Source organism: Rhinolophus ferrumequinum, chromosome 18 (assembly GCF_004115265.2).
Source record: "Rhinolophus ferrumequinum isolate MPI-CBG mRhiFer1 chromosome 18, mRhiFer1_v1.p, whole genome shotgun sequence".
In the NCBI taxonomy this organism is placed as follows: Eukaryota; Metazoa; Chordata; class Mammalia; order Chiroptera; family Rhinolophidae; genus Rhinolophus; species Rhinolophus ferrumequinum.
In genome coordinates, this window is record NC_046301.1 from 16,197,827 (window position 1) to 16,217,030 (window position 19,204).

At 42.3% G+C, this 19,204-nt stretch overlaps 1 protein-coding gene across 2 annotated transcripts in view; it reads right to left on the reverse strand.

The window, feature by feature from the left end:
* Window positions 1–19,204, reverse strand: part of TBC1D9 (TBC1 domain family member 9) — an 85,506-nt gene that overhangs the window by 45,909 nt on the left and 20,393 nt on the right. For both annotated transcript variants that reach the window (XM_033134449.1, XM_033134448.1), the window contains exon 2: window positions 1,595–1,705. In XM_033134449.1, the coding sequence (XP_032990340.1) occupies window positions 1,595–1,705 (111 nt within the window). The remainder of the gene's footprint in view (window positions 1–1,594; window positions 1,706–19,204) is intronic.

A 19,204-nucleotide genomic window follows, 5' to 3' on the forward strand; every position in this document is an offset into this window, starting at 1 on the left:
GCCAGCAATTTGGAAATTTAAATGGAAATCAATGAGAAAGAACAACTAATGGGTGGATGGGACTTTCAGCATGATTGTCACTTCCGTGGAGTCTTCCACAAGGAAACTCTGGAGCTATCTCTATGGGTAATCAATAGAAACAAAAGCTAAAACTCAAACTGTTCTGGGTTTATTATAATGAGATCATACAGTTGTGACAGGCATTACTTACTGGAAAATGAAAGTGCTATAAATTACGCCACCAGCATTTATTGCCTAGTGTTCCTTAGCCTCGGCTCTGTAAAAAATCCAGGAATAATCCAGCTTTGTAACTCTGGGCTCTTTCCCACATGAGCATTCATAGGATCTGCTTCGTAGAAGGGCAAAGTCTCAGAAATAGGCCAAGCAGCCACGTCAGGCAACGGGGAGACAAAGGTTAGGGCTGAGGGGACAGAAAAAAGTGGCGTCACGGAGGCCCACACCTGTGGCTCATATCACTGTAAATGAGCACTGATCTGGGAGTGAGAGGAGCTGAGAGGGCCAGGGGACGTCCGAGGGCGCCAAGCTCCAGGGGATTTCAAAAGCCTCTGGCACAAGTGGTGGAACTGCTGGAAGGTGAGTGAGAACGTGTCCAAGTGTTCTTTCTACACCCTCATTAATTAGAAATCTGCCCGATTTCTAATTTCCTTCCTTTTTACTTCTTCACTTGCTGGCTACACTATTTTAACACTATTCTAGATTGTCGGCTAGCGAAATGGGACACTTTTCCAACCAACTATCTCAGGGCACTTCCCCTTCTACAGTAGCTAGTGAGTCTCTCCCTTTGCACTGAATGAACCACGTGGGGGGCTGGGTTGCTGTCTTACTCAGCCTGGGCTACCCTGTTAAGTCTGCCTTCTTTGGGGTCCCAGCTTCCCTCTGTCTCTCACTCCAATCCCCAACCTTCACTCCTGGGTGGTTTCCTCCAAGTCCTGAACCCCGATGTCAACCCTTCATCCCCCAGAATACACAAATGACTGATACTTTCCCTTGTTTCTCACGGGGCTGTTTGCATCTTAACCAGAATAACTTTAAAGGGATGCAACTACATGCAATGTTAGAATTTCAGGTACTATGAAATCCTCGATGGAGTATTACTAGGGCATGGAACCTGGAATCACACCCAGATAACTTGCCCACCTGTGTACAAGGCCAACCAAGATTCCTACATTCAGATGGGAGCCCCATAACCAACTGGCACTGGTGGTGCATGTTCACGCTGCACTCTAATAGCCTATTTACATGTGTTTGCAAGAGCAGAGCTGGGATCTGACTATCTTTCAATCTTCAGACTCCAGCACAACAGCACTTCCTACTAAGCAGAGAGCAATTTAAAAACGGTCCAAGAGGGTGTCACTACAGAGAGAGGAGGCCACAGGATCCCAACAAGACTTCACCAGAGTGAGAAAGAAACCTTTATTGTGCTAAGCCATCGGGGTTTGGGGTGCACCTATTGAAATGGCTATGGTCACCCTAAATACCAAGTGATTGCATTCTACAATTAAATGTTCCTTCTCTTCCAATAAACTGCTGTTCATCATAACATTTATTCATATTTCCAAATCCTGCTACTTACCACAGGCGATGGTCCAGTAGACCAAAGAGTCCGGAGTCTGGTAGAGAATTCGATAAGGAGCGACCCGGGCACTGGAGTCCAACACCACATCGAGGGTACCCACCAGCAGGCCTGAGGGCAGGAAAGAGGGAGAAATGCATAAGGGTTTCCTCAGTGCTTTCTCATTCCCAGGCAGTGGGGAATGTTACCCTGACTTACTTAGGTTGCATGCTTACTAAGGATGGCTTTGGGATGGAACTGATGGTGGTTGAGGTTGGAAGGTGGAAGCTAAAGTCCCCCAGCCTGTCTTGCTCTGCCACTGTGGAAAATAAACAGCACACAGGAAAGCTCCAAGCTCAGTGCCTGCCCCCAGCAGGCTTTTCATGAAGTTCTGCTGAATCTGAACCACAAGATCTGAAAGTGTCACCACCAGTAGCTCTTGATGTGTCTGTCGTCTCATAATAACGGCTGGAGGTTTTTAATAATGGCTAAACATACCAACTAAGACCTCAGTATACACAGTTCCACTGCAATTCACTTCCTCCTTGTCTGGCAGGCTGGGGTCATGGAAAGAGCCATGCATGCGTCGACTAGAGTTCAGAAGAGCTCGGTTACGGCTCTGACTCCATTATACCCAGCTCTGCGGTGGGGACAGACCACTTAATTTCTCACTGCTTTGACTGCCTCAGTTGTAAAGTGACTGTAACAGCATCTGCCTTCCTGAACCAGGGTTATTAATCAAGAAGCCTAAAGGAGGTTAACATGGGAAGTCCTGCAGTTGTCCTTGGTCTTTGTCCAAGGACAGGAATCCATTTAGGTTCATTCCAAACCACAGTGACCATTAGCTGACCTGAAGACACCAGGAAAAACAAACTTTCGCTCAAGTGGAAACTAATTCATTGGTTTGCTCTGGACTGTATGAAGTACATTAAAAATAAAAATCCTTAGAGCCTGCAGAGTTTTCCAAGAGTTAGATTTCCACATAATGTCACACACGTGTGCATTTTTGTTTACTGTGACTCAGATTTGCTGCAAAGACCTCCAATTACTTTTGAATTATCTGCAGACGGAAAAGTACGTTAACGGGAAAAGCAGAAGAGTGCCAGCTAAGCTGGATCCCCTTTGACTGGAAATAAAAAGGCATCACCCATGATAACTGAACGTTTATAATACTTCCCTCTTCTTGAATCTAAAGAAGAAATAAAATGACTTAAATACTGGAAGCGTCACATATGTTGGTTGTAAGGCACACGAATGTCAGTCTGCGGTTAGGGAGTTGGAATCAAGGATTGGAACCTCTAAACGAGAGAGTATCACAGGAGATAAAGATCTTCTTCCAAGGGCGAGTGTAGCTCTCTGGGCAGAGCAGCCAATAGAGGCTGTTCTGGTTCTGGAATTCTTCACTTCTGGCTCTGCCACTTCCCAACTTTCAGACCCCGCCTCCCTGAGCCTCAGTTTCTCCATCCTTAATGTCTCACTAGACTTCTGTACTCTGTAACACCCAGGAAGGAAGACCTCTGAAAAGATCCAGTCAATCCATACATCTCGATCACTACAAATGTCCCCAACTAAAAGCCATCTCCGACATCCATTATTCTCATTAACGAAAGCTCTGGTGTCACCCAGAGATGAAGAAAACCGAGTTGCTTAAAGTAGACCCCTCCTGGAGTGAGGGCTTCTGATTGGATGCCAGCTCACCCACTCTGAGTGCGCATTCACAATGGGTGTCACCAACTTCTGCTAAGATTTAAATGGAAACTAACAGGTACCTACCAGGGGGGTCCATGGTAAAATATTTTCAAGTTAGAAACAGTATAATAACACAACACTCACATGAGGTGCACATAAAATTAGAAAATTTCTATGACCATTCTTCAAACAGTGGATAGCCAAACAGAAACTAATTACCATTTCCCCGAAAATAAGGCCTAACTGGACAATCAGCTCTAATGCGTCTTTTGGAGGAAAAATTAATATAAGACCCGGTATTATATTATATTAATATTATATTCATGATATTATGTTATATTATATAAGACCCAGCCTTATATTATAGTAAAATAAGACCTTATATTAATTTTTACTCCAAAGGACGCATTAGAGCTGACTGTCCGGCTAGGTGTTATTTTCGGGGAAACACGGTACTGTGACTTGCGGTATGCAGCTGGCCATTCAAACCAATAAACACACACTTCCACATTAATCCAGAAGTGGCCTCTCCCCTGGTAACACTGACCCATGTTTTCCCCCCATTTGGAATGTTGTGCTTGTCCATCAACTCTCACTTCCCACGGCCTCAGATGACAAACTCCTGAGTACCTCACGCCACCTCTTTCTAACCCTGATCTCCCTCCAAGTTGGGCTTCTGTCACACCTGCTGCATTTATTTAAAATGACTTGCATGTTTTGCTTTGTTCCATTTCTTCTCCTCTCTCCACACTAGTTGCTTCTTGAGGACAGAAGCTAATTGCATCTGACAGATCCCGGGGCCCTGCACTTTGCTGGCACAGTAAGCTCTGAACACGTGTTAGATGAATGGACAAGTTAGGTATTTTTAGAAAAACTAAATAATAAGTTATCGCCCTACTGCCTAACCTCTACAGATACAAGAAGTCGAGACTTTGGGAAAGAGAAACTTGCTCCTATATCCTCTGTGCATACAGAACAGTAGAAGATGGTAAATCTGGTCTAGAGCACGCCCCCAAAAGAAAAGCAGCAATTAGGATTTTCTTAGAAGTCTTATTACTCATACCTCTGAAATGGCTGTCAAAATACTGAACCTTTCATCGTTTCCCACACAAAGTGTTGTTCTAGTCAAGCTATTTCTGGTAGTCAACAATCTTTGATCGCCTGAGATAACTACATCAAATTATGGTCCTCAAAATAACTTCTCTGCCTCTACCTGTTACATTAGTTTAGGGGCATCTGGTAACATAAAAGCACTGTTTTCAAGGAGATTCAGAAAACACTCTGCAAAATTAGGCTTCCCACCTGGCTGTGGGCACTAAAGGGTGTGTGACACATACAGTTACGTCTCCATGCCTGGGCAGCCCCCACTTCTTGGGCGGAGGTGTGTCGGGACAGCGCTGGACACACAGCAATGTGCCCATGATAATGGCCTGTCCACCTACTGGGGATCTCGGAACAATGTATGCGAAAGTGGACAGAATCCTAAAGGTCATTCAGCCTCTCTGTGTTCCCTCAGCCTCACAGCCAGGTGGAGATAAGGCCGAGATCGAACAAGACCAGGCCAGAGTGGTCCGGGGAGTGGGCGCCGTCTTGGGCTGGGTCCTGACATGGAAATAATAATAGCACCCACTTAGAGAGTGCCGGGTGTGTACTAAGCTTAATAAAATCTTTAAAAACTACAAAAAAGTATAGGCAATTACAAAATACATGGACCACCACTCTGATTTTAACATTTAGCCTTACCTCCTTCAGAGCTGTGTTTTTGCTTTTGTTTTGTTTTTGTTTTTAAAGAAAGAAAACATAACACACACAGACAGCAAAGGTCCTTTTGTGCCTCCTCAACCCATTTCCCTCCCTCTACCCACCACTCTCAAGCTACGTAGTATTCTGCTTATATAGGTCCTTAACCTTCTACTGCCCCATATGTCAGCACACGAATATAGATATAACAATGACGAGTGTGTTACAATTTACATCAATGATAAAGAGCCAATATTGTTCTGTAACCTGTTTTTCTTACCCAAGAACATGTTTCAGAAATGTACCCAGGTTATACTCGTAAATCGATTCATTCACTTTAAATGCTGCGTAATAGTCCACTGTATAAACATACTGTAATTTATCAATTTTACTGATAAAGGACATTTGGGTTTATCTCCAGTTTTTTGCTATAATAGACACTGCGATCATTTTCTTTACACATGATCCTTAAGGATGTGAGCCCACTGTTTTAGAATGGAATGGTTGGGTCACAGGGTAAGTGCATCTGTAAACCTTGTTAGATATTACACAGTTGCTCCCCAAAGTGGTTGTGCCAATTTATACTCTCACCAGGCAAGTGAGAGCGTCTCTATTTCTCCATATCTCCAATACTCAGTATTATCAATTTTTTCCCCCAATCTCAAGGGTGAGAAATGGTATCTACTTGTTGTTTAAATTTGCATGGATCTCATTATTCACGAGTTTAAGTATCTATTTCCTGTTTATTGAGCATTCCAGTTTCCTGTTCTGTGACTTATTTGTCTCTCCTGTTAGGCTGACATTTGCTGAGAGACCCAGGCCAGAAATTCAGAGTTTACCATGAAGAGGCTTCCACTAATCTATACACTGGATTTCGATCTGGTTACAGCGACTATACATTGATCTTTCTTAAAGCCAAGACGCAGTACACTTGAATTTTCTTCTTTATAATCTTCTATGTATATATAACGCAAACATTTTGGATCACCTGTTTCTACCTCGTCCTTCGGCTAGATGGAAATGGTGCATGCTCTGTGAGTCTTAGCACTTACATGGGCTGCATGATATGGGGCAGAAAGCAATTAAACAATAGCATCCAGAAGCAGCTGCTGACAGATGTACAAACTCCAGGCACATCATAATTTTACACCTCTCTTAATAAAACTGTTTTCTTGTTTGTTTTTAAAGCCTTCAAGGCTTTACACAAGTCGTTTTATTTGCTTGGCAATGTCCTTTCTTTTATCTATTTCCGGAAAATGTCTATTTCTCTCAATGTCCAGGTAGAGGTCACCTAACACATTTGTTCTGCTTTCTTCCAACACATTCCCCATCCTTCTGAACACTCAGCCCTCCAGTCTCTGGCAATTAACCGTTCTCTTTTCTATCATCTGCCAACCACCTAGCACTTCACGTTACTAAGGTAATTATCACATTGTTTCCTACTGGAAAAAAAGTACGGTTTCCTCCCACCAGTCTACGAGCTCCTTGAGAGCAGGCTCAGCCTTATTCAACTTAGAATTCCCGAAGCCGACAGTCAGGGCCAGTACCTTATGCTGAATGTTTATAAAAAGGGCCACAACGTTTTCAACTTGATGGATATCGGGAGAAACTGAGAATTGTTTACAGAGCTTATTCATCTTTATACCAACTACCCAACATAGTAAGTGTTAGCAAATTAGCCTTAAATAATTAAAATTGTCTGAGAATCTTACGGTGAAAGGAGATGAAAAATAACACTAGAAAAAGGCTGGAAGAGAGTGTGAGGTAATGCCGATCAAACTCACACCTGAAACTTTGTACCTTGGGAAACCAATTCTCTAATTTCAGAAGTAATTTGTCACTTTTTAATGAATATTGAGATCTGTCTGGAATTAAGTTGGTTCACAACAGATATTTAGGGAAAGCACAAGTCTTTGTATTCTCCTACTTTTGGAAAGTCTAGTGATTAGCAGTTGTCAACAAACAAGAAAACCTAAAGATTTAATTAACCAACTTAAACTCCTGCGTCCAAAGCACAGATGGGTAAACACTAGTTTGCACACCATTCTAGCCAGAGGACCAGGTGAGATTAGAGAAACCGTGTTGTATGCACAGCCATGAAGGGGAATGCTGGAGTTGCCAGGTGAGGGTCAGCCCCGTGCCTATAAATGCACCTGAGTTCTAGTATCACCGTAACAATGTGAAGGTACCTATGGGCTATTGTAGGCCAGCCACAGTATGTATGAGAGAGGAATACGGGCAATGGCTGTGTCGTGCGGGGTGGCCTGCAGGGTCTCAGCTCCCACTCCCCACATAAGAACACAGGATGTGGCTAGGCCAAAAAGGAACACCCATGGAGCCATAGGTAGGGGAGTCATACCACCACAGTCTCACTGGAGGCTGGATTCACACGACATGCGACCTGCTGTCCGCTTTTCTGCCAACCAACCGACTCTCTGACTTCCCTTAACTCTCCTCCCGACTCCACTCCCCAACACAGCCGCGGCAGTTATATTAGTGGCCAATGGCTCACTGGCTACAGCTGACGGCCAACTAATCACAACCGATGGCCATCTACTACCCGAGTCAGCACCCCGCCACATGAGGCCGAGAGCCTGGAAACTGCTCTCTGGGGCTCTGTCCCCACAGGCTGTTCTCTGCATAAGGAGTTGAGGACCTGGGAAATTTGTTGGGAGAGGTGGCTAGGGCTGGAGATGGGGGCAATGTGTTTTTCTCAAGTTTCATAATCTCAAAGAGTGTAACAGCCTTTCTCCAGTATGGGTACTAGTGGCTTCCAATAGTGGGATTCCACCTTCAGGGAAGAATAGACTGGGAGCGTTTTTATTTTCCTAAGTATTGCATATTCATTGACCTCTCTAAAATATCTTGGTAAAAATGTTTTCTCAACTATTATTCAAACCACTGTTGTTGGTTTGAACAGACCAACAACACTTTCCTCTCAACTTCAATAGCTGCCTCTCATGATATTATTCCAGGCAGAAGTATATCAGTATCTCATGGCTGCCTTAAAATGTGACAAGTTACCTGAGGGGAGGGAGCCAGCCTTACACACACACACACACACACACACACACACACACACACACACGCTTGTCACTCTTTGTGGAAAGATGAATGAGAAGTCTAGTAGGATAGAAAATACGTTGCCGACTCTGTCCATCAGGACGGTACTTCTCAAACTATTTGTGGTTAAGAATCAGTTTCTGTTTGTTTTTTAATCTTCAATCTGTTGCAGACTGCTTTTGTAAAATATGGTGCATGTGAAATACTAAAAAAAATCTATAAGATGTGAAAAAGGACAAAGAAAATGCAAGCCTCCGATGTTTTTATCATTTAATTCCGCAACTTGCTCTTTCTGATTTAGGTTTCTAAATGTTTAATCTCAATTTCTGCTCTTTAGCTCAAGGCTGGAACAACCAGGTGGCAAGCTGACACTTTAAATAGCACTAAATTAGGGAAGGGGACGCCGAGGGCAGTAATTTACCAGGGACTGCGTTTATTAGAATCATATGTATAGTTTTAAAGGGAAGATTCAAGTCTGTAACATAAGTTTTTATTTGGAAAGTGAAAAAAGATATTGTTTTCCCATTACAAACTAAAATAAGACTCAACAAAATCATTTCTCAGTCGAAGGCAGGAAGACATGACTAGGGGAGGCATGAGGTTTTTCTTGGATATTTATCCCGAGGGGCAATGGTGTCATGTGTAGAGAAGCTGAACTAGCACATTAGGTGGTCCCTGCGAGACCCCTGACTCCTTTCTTACCAAGAGGGAGCCAGCTCAAGGGGCCAGAATGACAAAGCTCATTCTCAATTTCTGTAGCATTTCAAACTAATTCTGAATTGCAGGGTCTTTGAAAGTTATGCTTCTAAAAGACCCAGAAAATTAAGGCTCAAAGGAGAGAAAGAAGCCATGACTTTCATATTTTCTACTACAAAAGATAAAGCACAGGCTGGTTTGTTACTCAGCAGACAGGGCAGATGACTGAAATCTGAAGAGCATTTTGTGTGCAGAGCCTTTGTCATGCAGCCAATTAGTAAGTGCTAAATCTTCGCAGCCACCTAGAAGGCCAGGCTTCCATGAGCTGCTCCAGTTCACCCTGCAGGCCAGTCTCTTAAAGTCACAGGCACCTTCTCCTGCAAAAGGGGAGGCCAGCTGGAATGGATTTTTCCTTCTCTTTGGGGTGTTGTCTGAGAAGGAAGCATCCAAATATTTTCTTTCTACCTAACTTTATACCCCAGTTAGGACCAGCTACATGATTTGCAAGGCCCCACGCAAAACGCAAATGCCAGGTCCTCTTACTCAAGAGTTTTTAAGAATTTCCAGAGAGCCATAGAACATCTAAGTCTGGGGCCCTTTTAGGAAGTGCAGGTCTTCAAGCAACAGCATAGGCTACTTACTCAGGAGGCCAATCCTGACCCCTGCGGTGCGGTGGTGACTTTGTCCCCACAGACCAGTTTGTCGCTCTCAGACCTTTGGCAGAGATTCACGTCTGCTCTGATAGAGACCAATGAGGACAATGAACCAAATGTATTCAAAACTCTTCGGGCACCTGTGCGATCCAAGTCCTCAAATGAGCCCTCCCCAGTAAGAGGATGGTAGATGCGTTCTTGTTACAGTTACCCATGCTTCCATTTATGCAACAGGAAGGTGCATGATTCTAATCTTGTCTCTAGAGACAGGTCTGAAAACCTGAAACTGACAGGGCTGGCCAAGGTCAGCCTTGAAAGCAAGAATGGAGGAGCCCTTCCGGTTCTGGTGGGAATGCTTCATCACTGCAAAGCCCACCCTAAGTGTGGTTTCTAAGAGTGAAGCCACACCCACCACCCAGAGAAACCCAGACACACAGACAGGATGGCCCTCCAACCCCTTCCCTCAGGTAGAATTTGCAGGAGCCACTTACTGCCCACAGCTGACTGCCAATCCTTCTAAATCATGATAACTGCTCCACAATGAAATAACATTATGAAATAGAAACAATTATGAACCTAAAATTACATTTAGGAAATGACCTAGAATATCTAAATAAATGTCAGTATATCTCTATGACGATATGTAGACATTTAAGATTTTAAATGTCCTCAAACCATGATTTAATGACATGGCAAAATGCATCTAGTACGTTATGTGAAAAAAAGAAGCACAAAACTGTAATTTTTGTTCTATATGACTCCAATTTGTCAAAATATATCTGTAAGTTATAACATAAGCATTATTCTTAAAGATTACAAAAATTAACATATTGGTGTGTCCAAAATGAGACCTGGTATATCCCAAAATCCAAAATGATACTTTTACTTTCTTTTGTGTTCTTCTGTGTTTTCAAAAATTTCTCAAATATATATTCAATACTTTTATGATGTATTAATAAGAAAATTTTTTTTTTCTCAATAACTTCCAACATTCTACTCTGGGCTTCCTTTACTCAGAAAGAGATCATGCCATCACGAAAATAGATGGCTACTGTGTTTACAATAAAGCTGCTACTTCATTTCAGATACCCATAGGTTAGTAATCTTTTGCTAGGACACAATATGCCAGCGAGGGGTCAAAATGAAAATGAGTGGTACCCTCAAAAGCACATTTTAATGGAGAAGGACCTGGCCTTTGCCTTTTAGAAAATTTTTTAAGTTCATTGTTTTTTCCTCTAGTATAGGAAGTGCATCAATGCTATAAATTGATACATATTCATATACACAGCACCTTACTGCTTACCCCATGTGACGGGACAGGGTGCTCAAACTATCTTATCTTGAGTCAGGAAGTTGATAGTCCTCAAATAAAAAGTACAAAAATTAAATGAATGAAATCATTCGCTGAGTGTTCATTTTATTTGTAAGTACCCACGGTGTTGCCTTTGGCTATGTATAAGCAAAGGAAAAGGATATACATGTGCTTATATGCGTGTAGGTACTGTCTGGAAGGATGTCCATGACACTATTAGTAGTGGTTAGCTCTAAGGAATCACACCAATACGGGAGAAACGCCAGAGCGAAATCAGAGACTCTTTTGACTATGAGAGCTATATTTTTAAAAGTCATTGTTATGCTCTTGAAAGTACACTTTATAAAACTTTGTACTCACAATTATTTATGATGCATATACACTATAATAAAGTAATAATAAAAAACTAACAAAGGAAAAACAAATATCACAATGAAGATCTTGCTATAAGATTTTATAAAAGAGGCAACTATGTAACCAATCAACTGCTACTTCTTATAACGGGCACTGGCTACAATAAGAATTGGTCACCGTCAGCACGCTGTGTTTGGGAGTGGTGAGGAGGGATGTCACGTTGTACAAACTAAAGCTGCCTTTCACCAGGGACTGTGGTCAGGACAAACACACAGGGCTCAAATGTGGCCTAGAGTGAAAGACGAGTCAGATCGAACACACCCTTTCAGGGGAATGTGAGCTGAGAAATGCTAAAAGTCAAAAAGCTATAAAGGCAGAAGCTGAAAGGATTCCATGAAAAGGGACGTTGCAATCAAGCCAGATTACGTGGAAGCAGAAACACTGAGGTAAAGATATAAAGCAGAGGCTGTGAAAGCCAGTTACCAGCAAGATGAGACGGAAGCAGAAATGTAGAGGGTGGATAAGCAACCACGCGCTTCTCAAGGGCTGAGAGGGGAGGAGAGTGGCTCCATCCCTGCAGCTGTCTTGCTTCCTTCCCGTCAGCCTTTTGGGCCTGGTTCCATTTCCCATGTATCCTGATCATAAAACCAGGTACTTAAAGTAACTTGAGTCTCTGTTCCTTGCAACCAAAAGTGCCCAGCTAATATGCTAACTAACCCCCTGTTGCATCCATCTAAAATGGATTCTGAAAGAACAGCCCCTTCTGTAGGGCAGTGAGACAAGTGTTACATAACAAAGTATCAAGGCATTAACAACAACTTAATAATATGCTTTCTAGCTGTGCATCCAAATATTCCAGAACAGATAAAAAATGGCAGTACATAACTGTAATTAAAACAATCATGCTGGTTACAGGGGACATAGGAGCTGGATTAGTCTGACCTTATACCATTTTGTCTCACCTTATATCACTTTGAGGGCATGAAACTCCACTTGCATTCCCTATCCAGAAGAATTCCAGTTCTAGCTTAGCCTTAAGTCACCTGGCTCAGACTAAGAGATATGTCACAGAGACATTTCAGTTTGTAATAGATCAAGTGAGAGCAGATAAGGTCCAGATAAAGCCTTTAAAATGAAAAGTGAGCTGGGAGGACCTGAAAATAAAGAGAAATCATGGCATCAACAAGTGGGAGACATCAAACAGGAAGCCAAAGATGGTTTGACCTCAAAGCTAGGTGTACCATAACAAGTAAGGCCCTTATTTTGTCAAATTGTCTATTGTAACATTATGTATTTTTCAATAACTGTAAACAACCTGCAAATGTAGATGAGCCCTTTATGGAATACATTAGCTCCAACTGAGATTTCCTAAGAAATAGTTCAGGTTTGGACTAGAAATAGCTTCTAAACTATTCTGAAAAGTATCAATAATGGATGGAAGAAAAGGGTGACTGGCAGTAACAAAAGCAGTGTACTGGGGTAGAGGCCATTTCTTTGCAAAGTGATATCAAAGTCATTTCCAAGAAACTGTTCTGTTTTCATACTCTAAACGATGTTGTGACAGAAGGCACGGAGCAGTATGGCGACCAACAATCTGACAGCATATGTCACTGACTTATAGAACTTCAATTAGAGACAGATGCACAAAGATGAAAGGTGGGGGAAATTATTTTTTCATTATTATTTTATTAACAAATGGGAAAATTAAAGTAATGAAGGTCTTGTTATGTTTCTTACACCCTGAATTACATTTTCTATACCTAGCTCCTTAATCTCTAAGCTAAATAACACATGCACACATACAAGTATATACACACATATGTAGTGTGTGTGTGCGTGTGTGTATATATATATATATACACATATATATAAATGCATATACAATATGCTCACTTAAAACATGCTCATTTAAACTGAGTGTAGAGTAGTATTGGCTCTAAAAACCCTCATATTTTGGTTTCTATCTTTGGATTTAATGAAATACAATGATGCAACCAAAAAATAAGATTATATAAAAATAAATATCTTAAAGCTTTTTAAAAAGACAATCACATGCAAAAATTCCTTTTATGCCAATGTTTCTGATCCAATACACTCCTTGAATAAACATAAAAGTTTCACCCTTTCCCTCAGATTCTGTTATGCCACACTAAACATCACAATTCTGTAGAGAATCAGCACAAGTTCTCTGAATTGAGAAGACAGAGACAAGCTTTTTGTACCAATTTTCCTTTCTGACATTTGTATTGGGGGAAGGGAGAGGGAGAGAGAGACACACACAGAGAAACAGATAAAGAGAGCGAGCGAGAAATAGAGAGGGAAATAGAAAACGCCTAAGTTTTTGGTTATTGTTTTTTTTAAATTTTCCAGTTGTAAACTAACAATATTTACGGGAGCATTTGAGCTCTTGCTCCCTGGCAGTAAGTCATCAGTGTGGCTCAGATAAACTTTTATAAAAATTCTCCACAGGTTTATACATTTCTTATGGCACCACCCTGATTGGTGGAAGGCAAAAGCAACAAGAAAAATCAATATTTAAGATGCTTCTTCAAACTGCACAGGCATTCTTGTTCGACAGCTTTGACATAAAGGATTCAAGAAAGCCAGTGATTTTTTTTTCTTTAATGGTTAATTCACCGTCCTTCATCCTGTCAGACATGACTCCACTTTTCCTGGTGTGACAGCATCAGTCACGGCTATCAAACCAATTTCCCAACAGCATGTCAGCTATCACCACTGTGGGAAGGAAGATACTGGGTACCAGACGCCGGGGCAGCTTCTCCGCTTAGGACAGGCTTGGGCAGCGCGAGGCATCTCATCCTAGCACTTCCTAGCTTCAGAATTTTTCCTTTGCTGGCCAAGGGCCAGGGCCTCTGTGAAATCTAGAACACAGATCAGGAAAGCAGATTCCTTCCACAGCTCAACACAGCGGGCCTGAAGATTATGCAACGGGGAGAGGTGTGTGCTACAGACACTTGTGGCTTCCACAGTGTGCAACTGGCCAGTCTATGAGAGAGACAGGCAAGCTGGGCTCCAGGGGTTCCCAGGCGTCCACCCCATAATTCTCTGTTAGGCCATGGCTTTTGAGTGGTATACTAGGAGAGGGTGACAAGTGTGGCAGAAGATTCCTCAGCCCTGGTGGGGCCTTACCCCGTGGGTCCTGCAAATACTACCATTTTCAAAGTGTGCAATAAGTAAAAATAGGTGGAAAGCTCTGTATTATACTAAACAAAGCACAAAGAGCCTTTCAAATAATAATAGCACGTTACAAACTTTCTATACATTTAATTTCACTGCACATTGACACCCTTCAATTGAATTGAAGGATGTCAGTTTACCTATCGAGTTACACTAGATATGCTTTACTTTATTTAAATGAATTATACACATTTTTAATAAGAAAAAATACATCTAAATATGTGCCTTGGGTGGTGAATCATGTGACATTTATCTGACCTTTGCTTCTCTTTGTGCTAGTTCTTGGAAATTTTTCTAGAGGCTAACACAAGCTCCTCTTTATAAAAGTTTTAGGATCTCTGATCCTTGTTCCTCGCTCCCCTAAACGACAAGAGAGTCAGGACTACGCAACACATAATCCACGCCCAGGGTCCCAAGCCCCCCGGCCCTCCCATAGTCCAATGAATACACAATCACAAGAACCAAGCCCTTTCACAATGAGCAAGCCCAGTGATGAGGGAATTACCAACACGCTGATTTCAAATCATTTCCAAAAAGATCATTGGGGAAACCCCTAGAAAAACTCAGCTCTTCTACCTTATATTTGGGAGAGTACCCAGCAATCCAAGCGAAACACAGATGTTTGCACTGGTCTAGTTCCTTGATGGAAATAGGCACATTTCTGACAGGCAGGGTTATGCAAAGTAATCAGAGGCGGTGGATTCAAGTTCCCACTTCCCCACTTCAGACAAGTCCCTTAGCCTCCCTGAGGCAAAACTTCCTGCTACTAAGTCAGGGATAATCTATCGTCTCTGCTGGTTTCCCAGGGTTGTTGGGAAAATTAGATGACACACTGTGTATGGAAGTGTTACATAATCTGTAGAATATCTCACCCATGTAACCTATCTAGTTTTTTAATTTAAAAAGAGTATTTTTTAATAATGCTTCATGTTAGAGCGAGGGTGCTGCAGGTCAGACACTGCCATCTCCTTGTGTTGCAGAGAAGGACACCAAACGTGAGATGAAAACAGTGCTGGCTAAGGTGATGTTTTGGATCTTCTAAGTGGTCACTATGGTTATTAGTGTCTAGATGATGTGAAGGAATAAAGACGGTCTCGGTGCTGAAGGCACACACTTTGATCCTTATAATCATGAAGGGGACACTCTGCTGGGCATTGGAAATATAATCCATCTCTGCTGTCGTGGAGGAGAACAGCGCTGGCTGGGAAGGCAGACACCACACACACAGGCCGCACCCATTAAAAAGACCCTCAGCTCAGTTAGCTCACGGGTACATACAATGGATGCTGCTTAACTGTTCAAGCGAGTTCACCCGGCTGCCTACATACAAGGTGACAGGGACTGTGGTCTGCCAGGTGCAGCACGGGAAATCGAATACCACTGAATTACTTGGGCAGTAACACTGGCCCTGCCAGGGAGGTGACAAATTCTCTGCTGTTTTTATTTATGGGAAGCCTTAACCTGCTCTTTCCTGGGGGACTAAGCTTTGAAGAACTAGTTTTGAGGTGACCCAGAAACTTCTAACAACTGTGACAAGTTCCAGCCTCAGCAAGTTTAGTATTTTCTGTTTATTCTTCAGACAGGAATGACCCTAGTCACTGGGACCACACACCAGCTCCGTGTGTGCACCCAGAGGGAGCTGCTGAGGCCCAATCAACAAACGCAACTCTATTCCTCACTTCTAGAAGGTGCTCTCCTTCCGAGATACATGCTCTCACTATAGTTCAGCCAGCCTTCAAAGGAAGTTTCCAGAATTACCCTGGCACCTAACTAGCAGCAGATGTGTACGCCCAAAGGGTGGGGCAGACTCTAGAGATCCTAAGGGTCTTGGGAACAGTCTCCACATTTCCACTAGAAGCCTGTGTACACTCTGGCTGGAGAAACGAAATGAAATGTGTTATAAATGCCTAGCCTACATATATTATTCCACTTGACCCTTAAAACAACCAAATATCACTAACCATGGCTAACCGCAGTGACCAAATGCCAGCGGCTAGCCTAATCACTTTGTATGCATTTTCTAATGTAATCCTCACACCCACCTATGACACACAGACCTATGACCCCTGTGGGTGGATGAGAACCCTGGGGCTCAGAGAAGTGAAGTAACTTGTCCCCATGAGCATGCAGCTACTTAAGTGGCAGCTTTGGGCCTAGGGCAGCAGGACCCCAAAGCCTGGGGTAGTTTCTCTGCATCAGCTTCTAGAATAATGTCTTTAAGAGTGTTTTTGTTGAGGATACTTGGAGGGAAATGGTATAAATGAAAAAAGAGTAGTAATGAGGACTTTCTCTAGCTTCCAGAAAATTCAATCTTATTTCAGTCCTTATCTACTTTGGCTCCCACAGCATAAATTATCCTTCCCATTTTATTCATTTATTGATTTACTAACAATCTATAAAAGTTGCATTCTCCTTAACCCCCACTTGTGTAACTGTTAAAAACTTTTCAAAAATAAAGCCGTTTCACAGCTAAGATGAATTACTCACATTAGGCATTGCCTTGGAAACTGTAAGATGTCTGGGCGTCCTGCTTAGCCTGTTTCTGACCCTGAGTTAGACACCCAAGCCTTGAGCCTGCTGTGGTCCCAATTAACTCCTTCAGCCCCTCTCTTTCTTTATCTTCCTACATCCCAGAGTAAGGGAACATGACATACTGGGCTACAGGCTCTGTTTTGTGACAAAGCATGTGAGCAACCTCCATCTTTTCTGCGGGTCTTATTAATAATGGGATCATTTTGACCCAGGATTTAGAATTACTCTGCAGTGGCTGAAGCCGGTCTCGGTTCCTTGCCCAACATTCTAATTCCCTTAGCACCCCGTCTTCCTTCTTGCTAACACCCACTCATCTCGGCCTGGGCCTCACCCGACTGCCTTCGGCTGAGACTTTCTCAGACAACATGCCTAGCCTCCGTGGCTCTAAGTTCCTACCTCCAATCTCCCAGGGCTGGCCTGTCCCATCACCAACCCAGCGCTGACCCCCTGTCCTCTGTCTTGGATTCCCCCAGGCCTGGAGCCTGTTTGTCAATCAATGGAAGTAATAACTGATGCCCAATCCATAACAGCAGGAGACGTTTGGTGGATGAGAGAAGGCGTACTCAGGCCAACCTTCAATAATCAGAATAGCTCCAATGGCACGAAAGCAAGAAAAGGGACATAATGTCACATGGGCAAATGAACCAATTATTGTTCTATTAAAGTGACTGCCACCAATGCCATGACTAAAAAAAAGGTGTTTCGTCATTTGAGAAGTTCCACAGATCACTGATCATTTTTCAACGCATTGGTTCATTCCCCAGCAACAGAAAAAAAGCTCAGAAATATGGAAGGAACAGTGACTGTAAACTGAATCCAAGTGTGGTTGTTGAAACCCTTTTTGTTAACCTTTCCATCTGGTTCTTCAGATAGTTAAGTCACGGTCATAATAAAGCTAGGACCATAAATATCTTTACTTAGTCTGAACTTAGGTCAGAGATCTAAATATGCCTCAAATAGATCATTTATCATTCATCCATTCATTCATTCATCCAGCAAACATTCACATAGTGACTTCTTATATATCTGGTGTTGAGCTAGGTCATGGCAATGCTATTTGGATCTAAAGAAACCCTTGGTTGGGTGGGGCATCATAGTCTGGGAAATAACATCTGAGAGATAAGACTATGATTCCGGCCCAATGAGAATTCTTAAAAACGATACCATCCTAAAACTTTTACTTTTCAACTATTATTAAAACAGCATTATTTTCCATTCCATGCTGCTATTTGTTTATTTTCATTTACTTTGAAAAGACTCTCTTCACCATTTTGTCTGAAATGTCACTCTTGTCCCTTCCTGGGTGAACCTCTGATTCCCTCCCCGCCCCCCTTTCTTTCTCAGAACATGGGATTCTGCCAATAATTATCCTCCCTTTTCATTGAGTCATGGCTAATTACTCTTCGGTATTTCTCTCTCATTCCCTCTCTTCCTCCTCCCTCCCGCCTTTCCTCCCTCTTCTTTATTTCTTTCAACTTCCTTTGGGAGTGGATGAGCTTTTCATTTTTTCTTAGACTATCAAGTTACATCGTGTGATGGAAATCACATCTACCTACTATGAGAGTCCCTTCACATGAGAAAGGCCTTACTGTGTCTGAGTGATTGTGACATCTTGAATTACAAACTCTAATAACTCCTAGTAATTACACCTTATGTGCTGTGCATTCTCAGCTTCTCTTCTGAAGACCCTGGGTGGCTGACATAAATAAAAAGGATGTCACAGACCACAACTTTATCATTATGGCCTTCCTTGAAGGGTGAAATACGAGAGACATCGGCAACAGACCTGGCCTCAAACTAACTGATTTACGTCATTATTTCCCAGAGTTGGACAGCTTCCTTCTAATCGAGAGAGGCCCTTAGAATTACTGAAATGAGAAAATATTAATATAGGCTCCATAAAAATGTCAAGCTCAAGGATCAAAGTGCTCCTTTTCAATTATAAAAAGCATTCCTTTTTGAGTAAATTTAAGATGATAAAAGTCACGAAAATAACAAGTGGTGAGATATTTGTGAAATGGCCTGATTATTACAAGGTCACTGCATAGTTTCCAGGGTTGGCTGGTCATTTCTGCTTTATCCTTCTCTCTTATCAACCTCTCAGTAAGTGCCAAGAAAAAGAAACAGGATACAGGTGAAGGACAAGAGTTGGTCTATTACCGGTTCAATAGGCAATGGAAAATATCCCCATCCAGCTTTGCTCCCTGAAGCTATGCTATAGACAAGAACGATGGAGGATGAACTATCGTAAGTTCCCCTATCCCATGACTATGATATAGCCCAGAAGAGCAACCTACTCAGCGATGGTGAATAAATGTTTTTGAAAGCCTTTTTCAAAATTCCCCTTGAATCTGAGAGTAGGAAGGCTTTCTAACTATGATTCACAATCCAGAA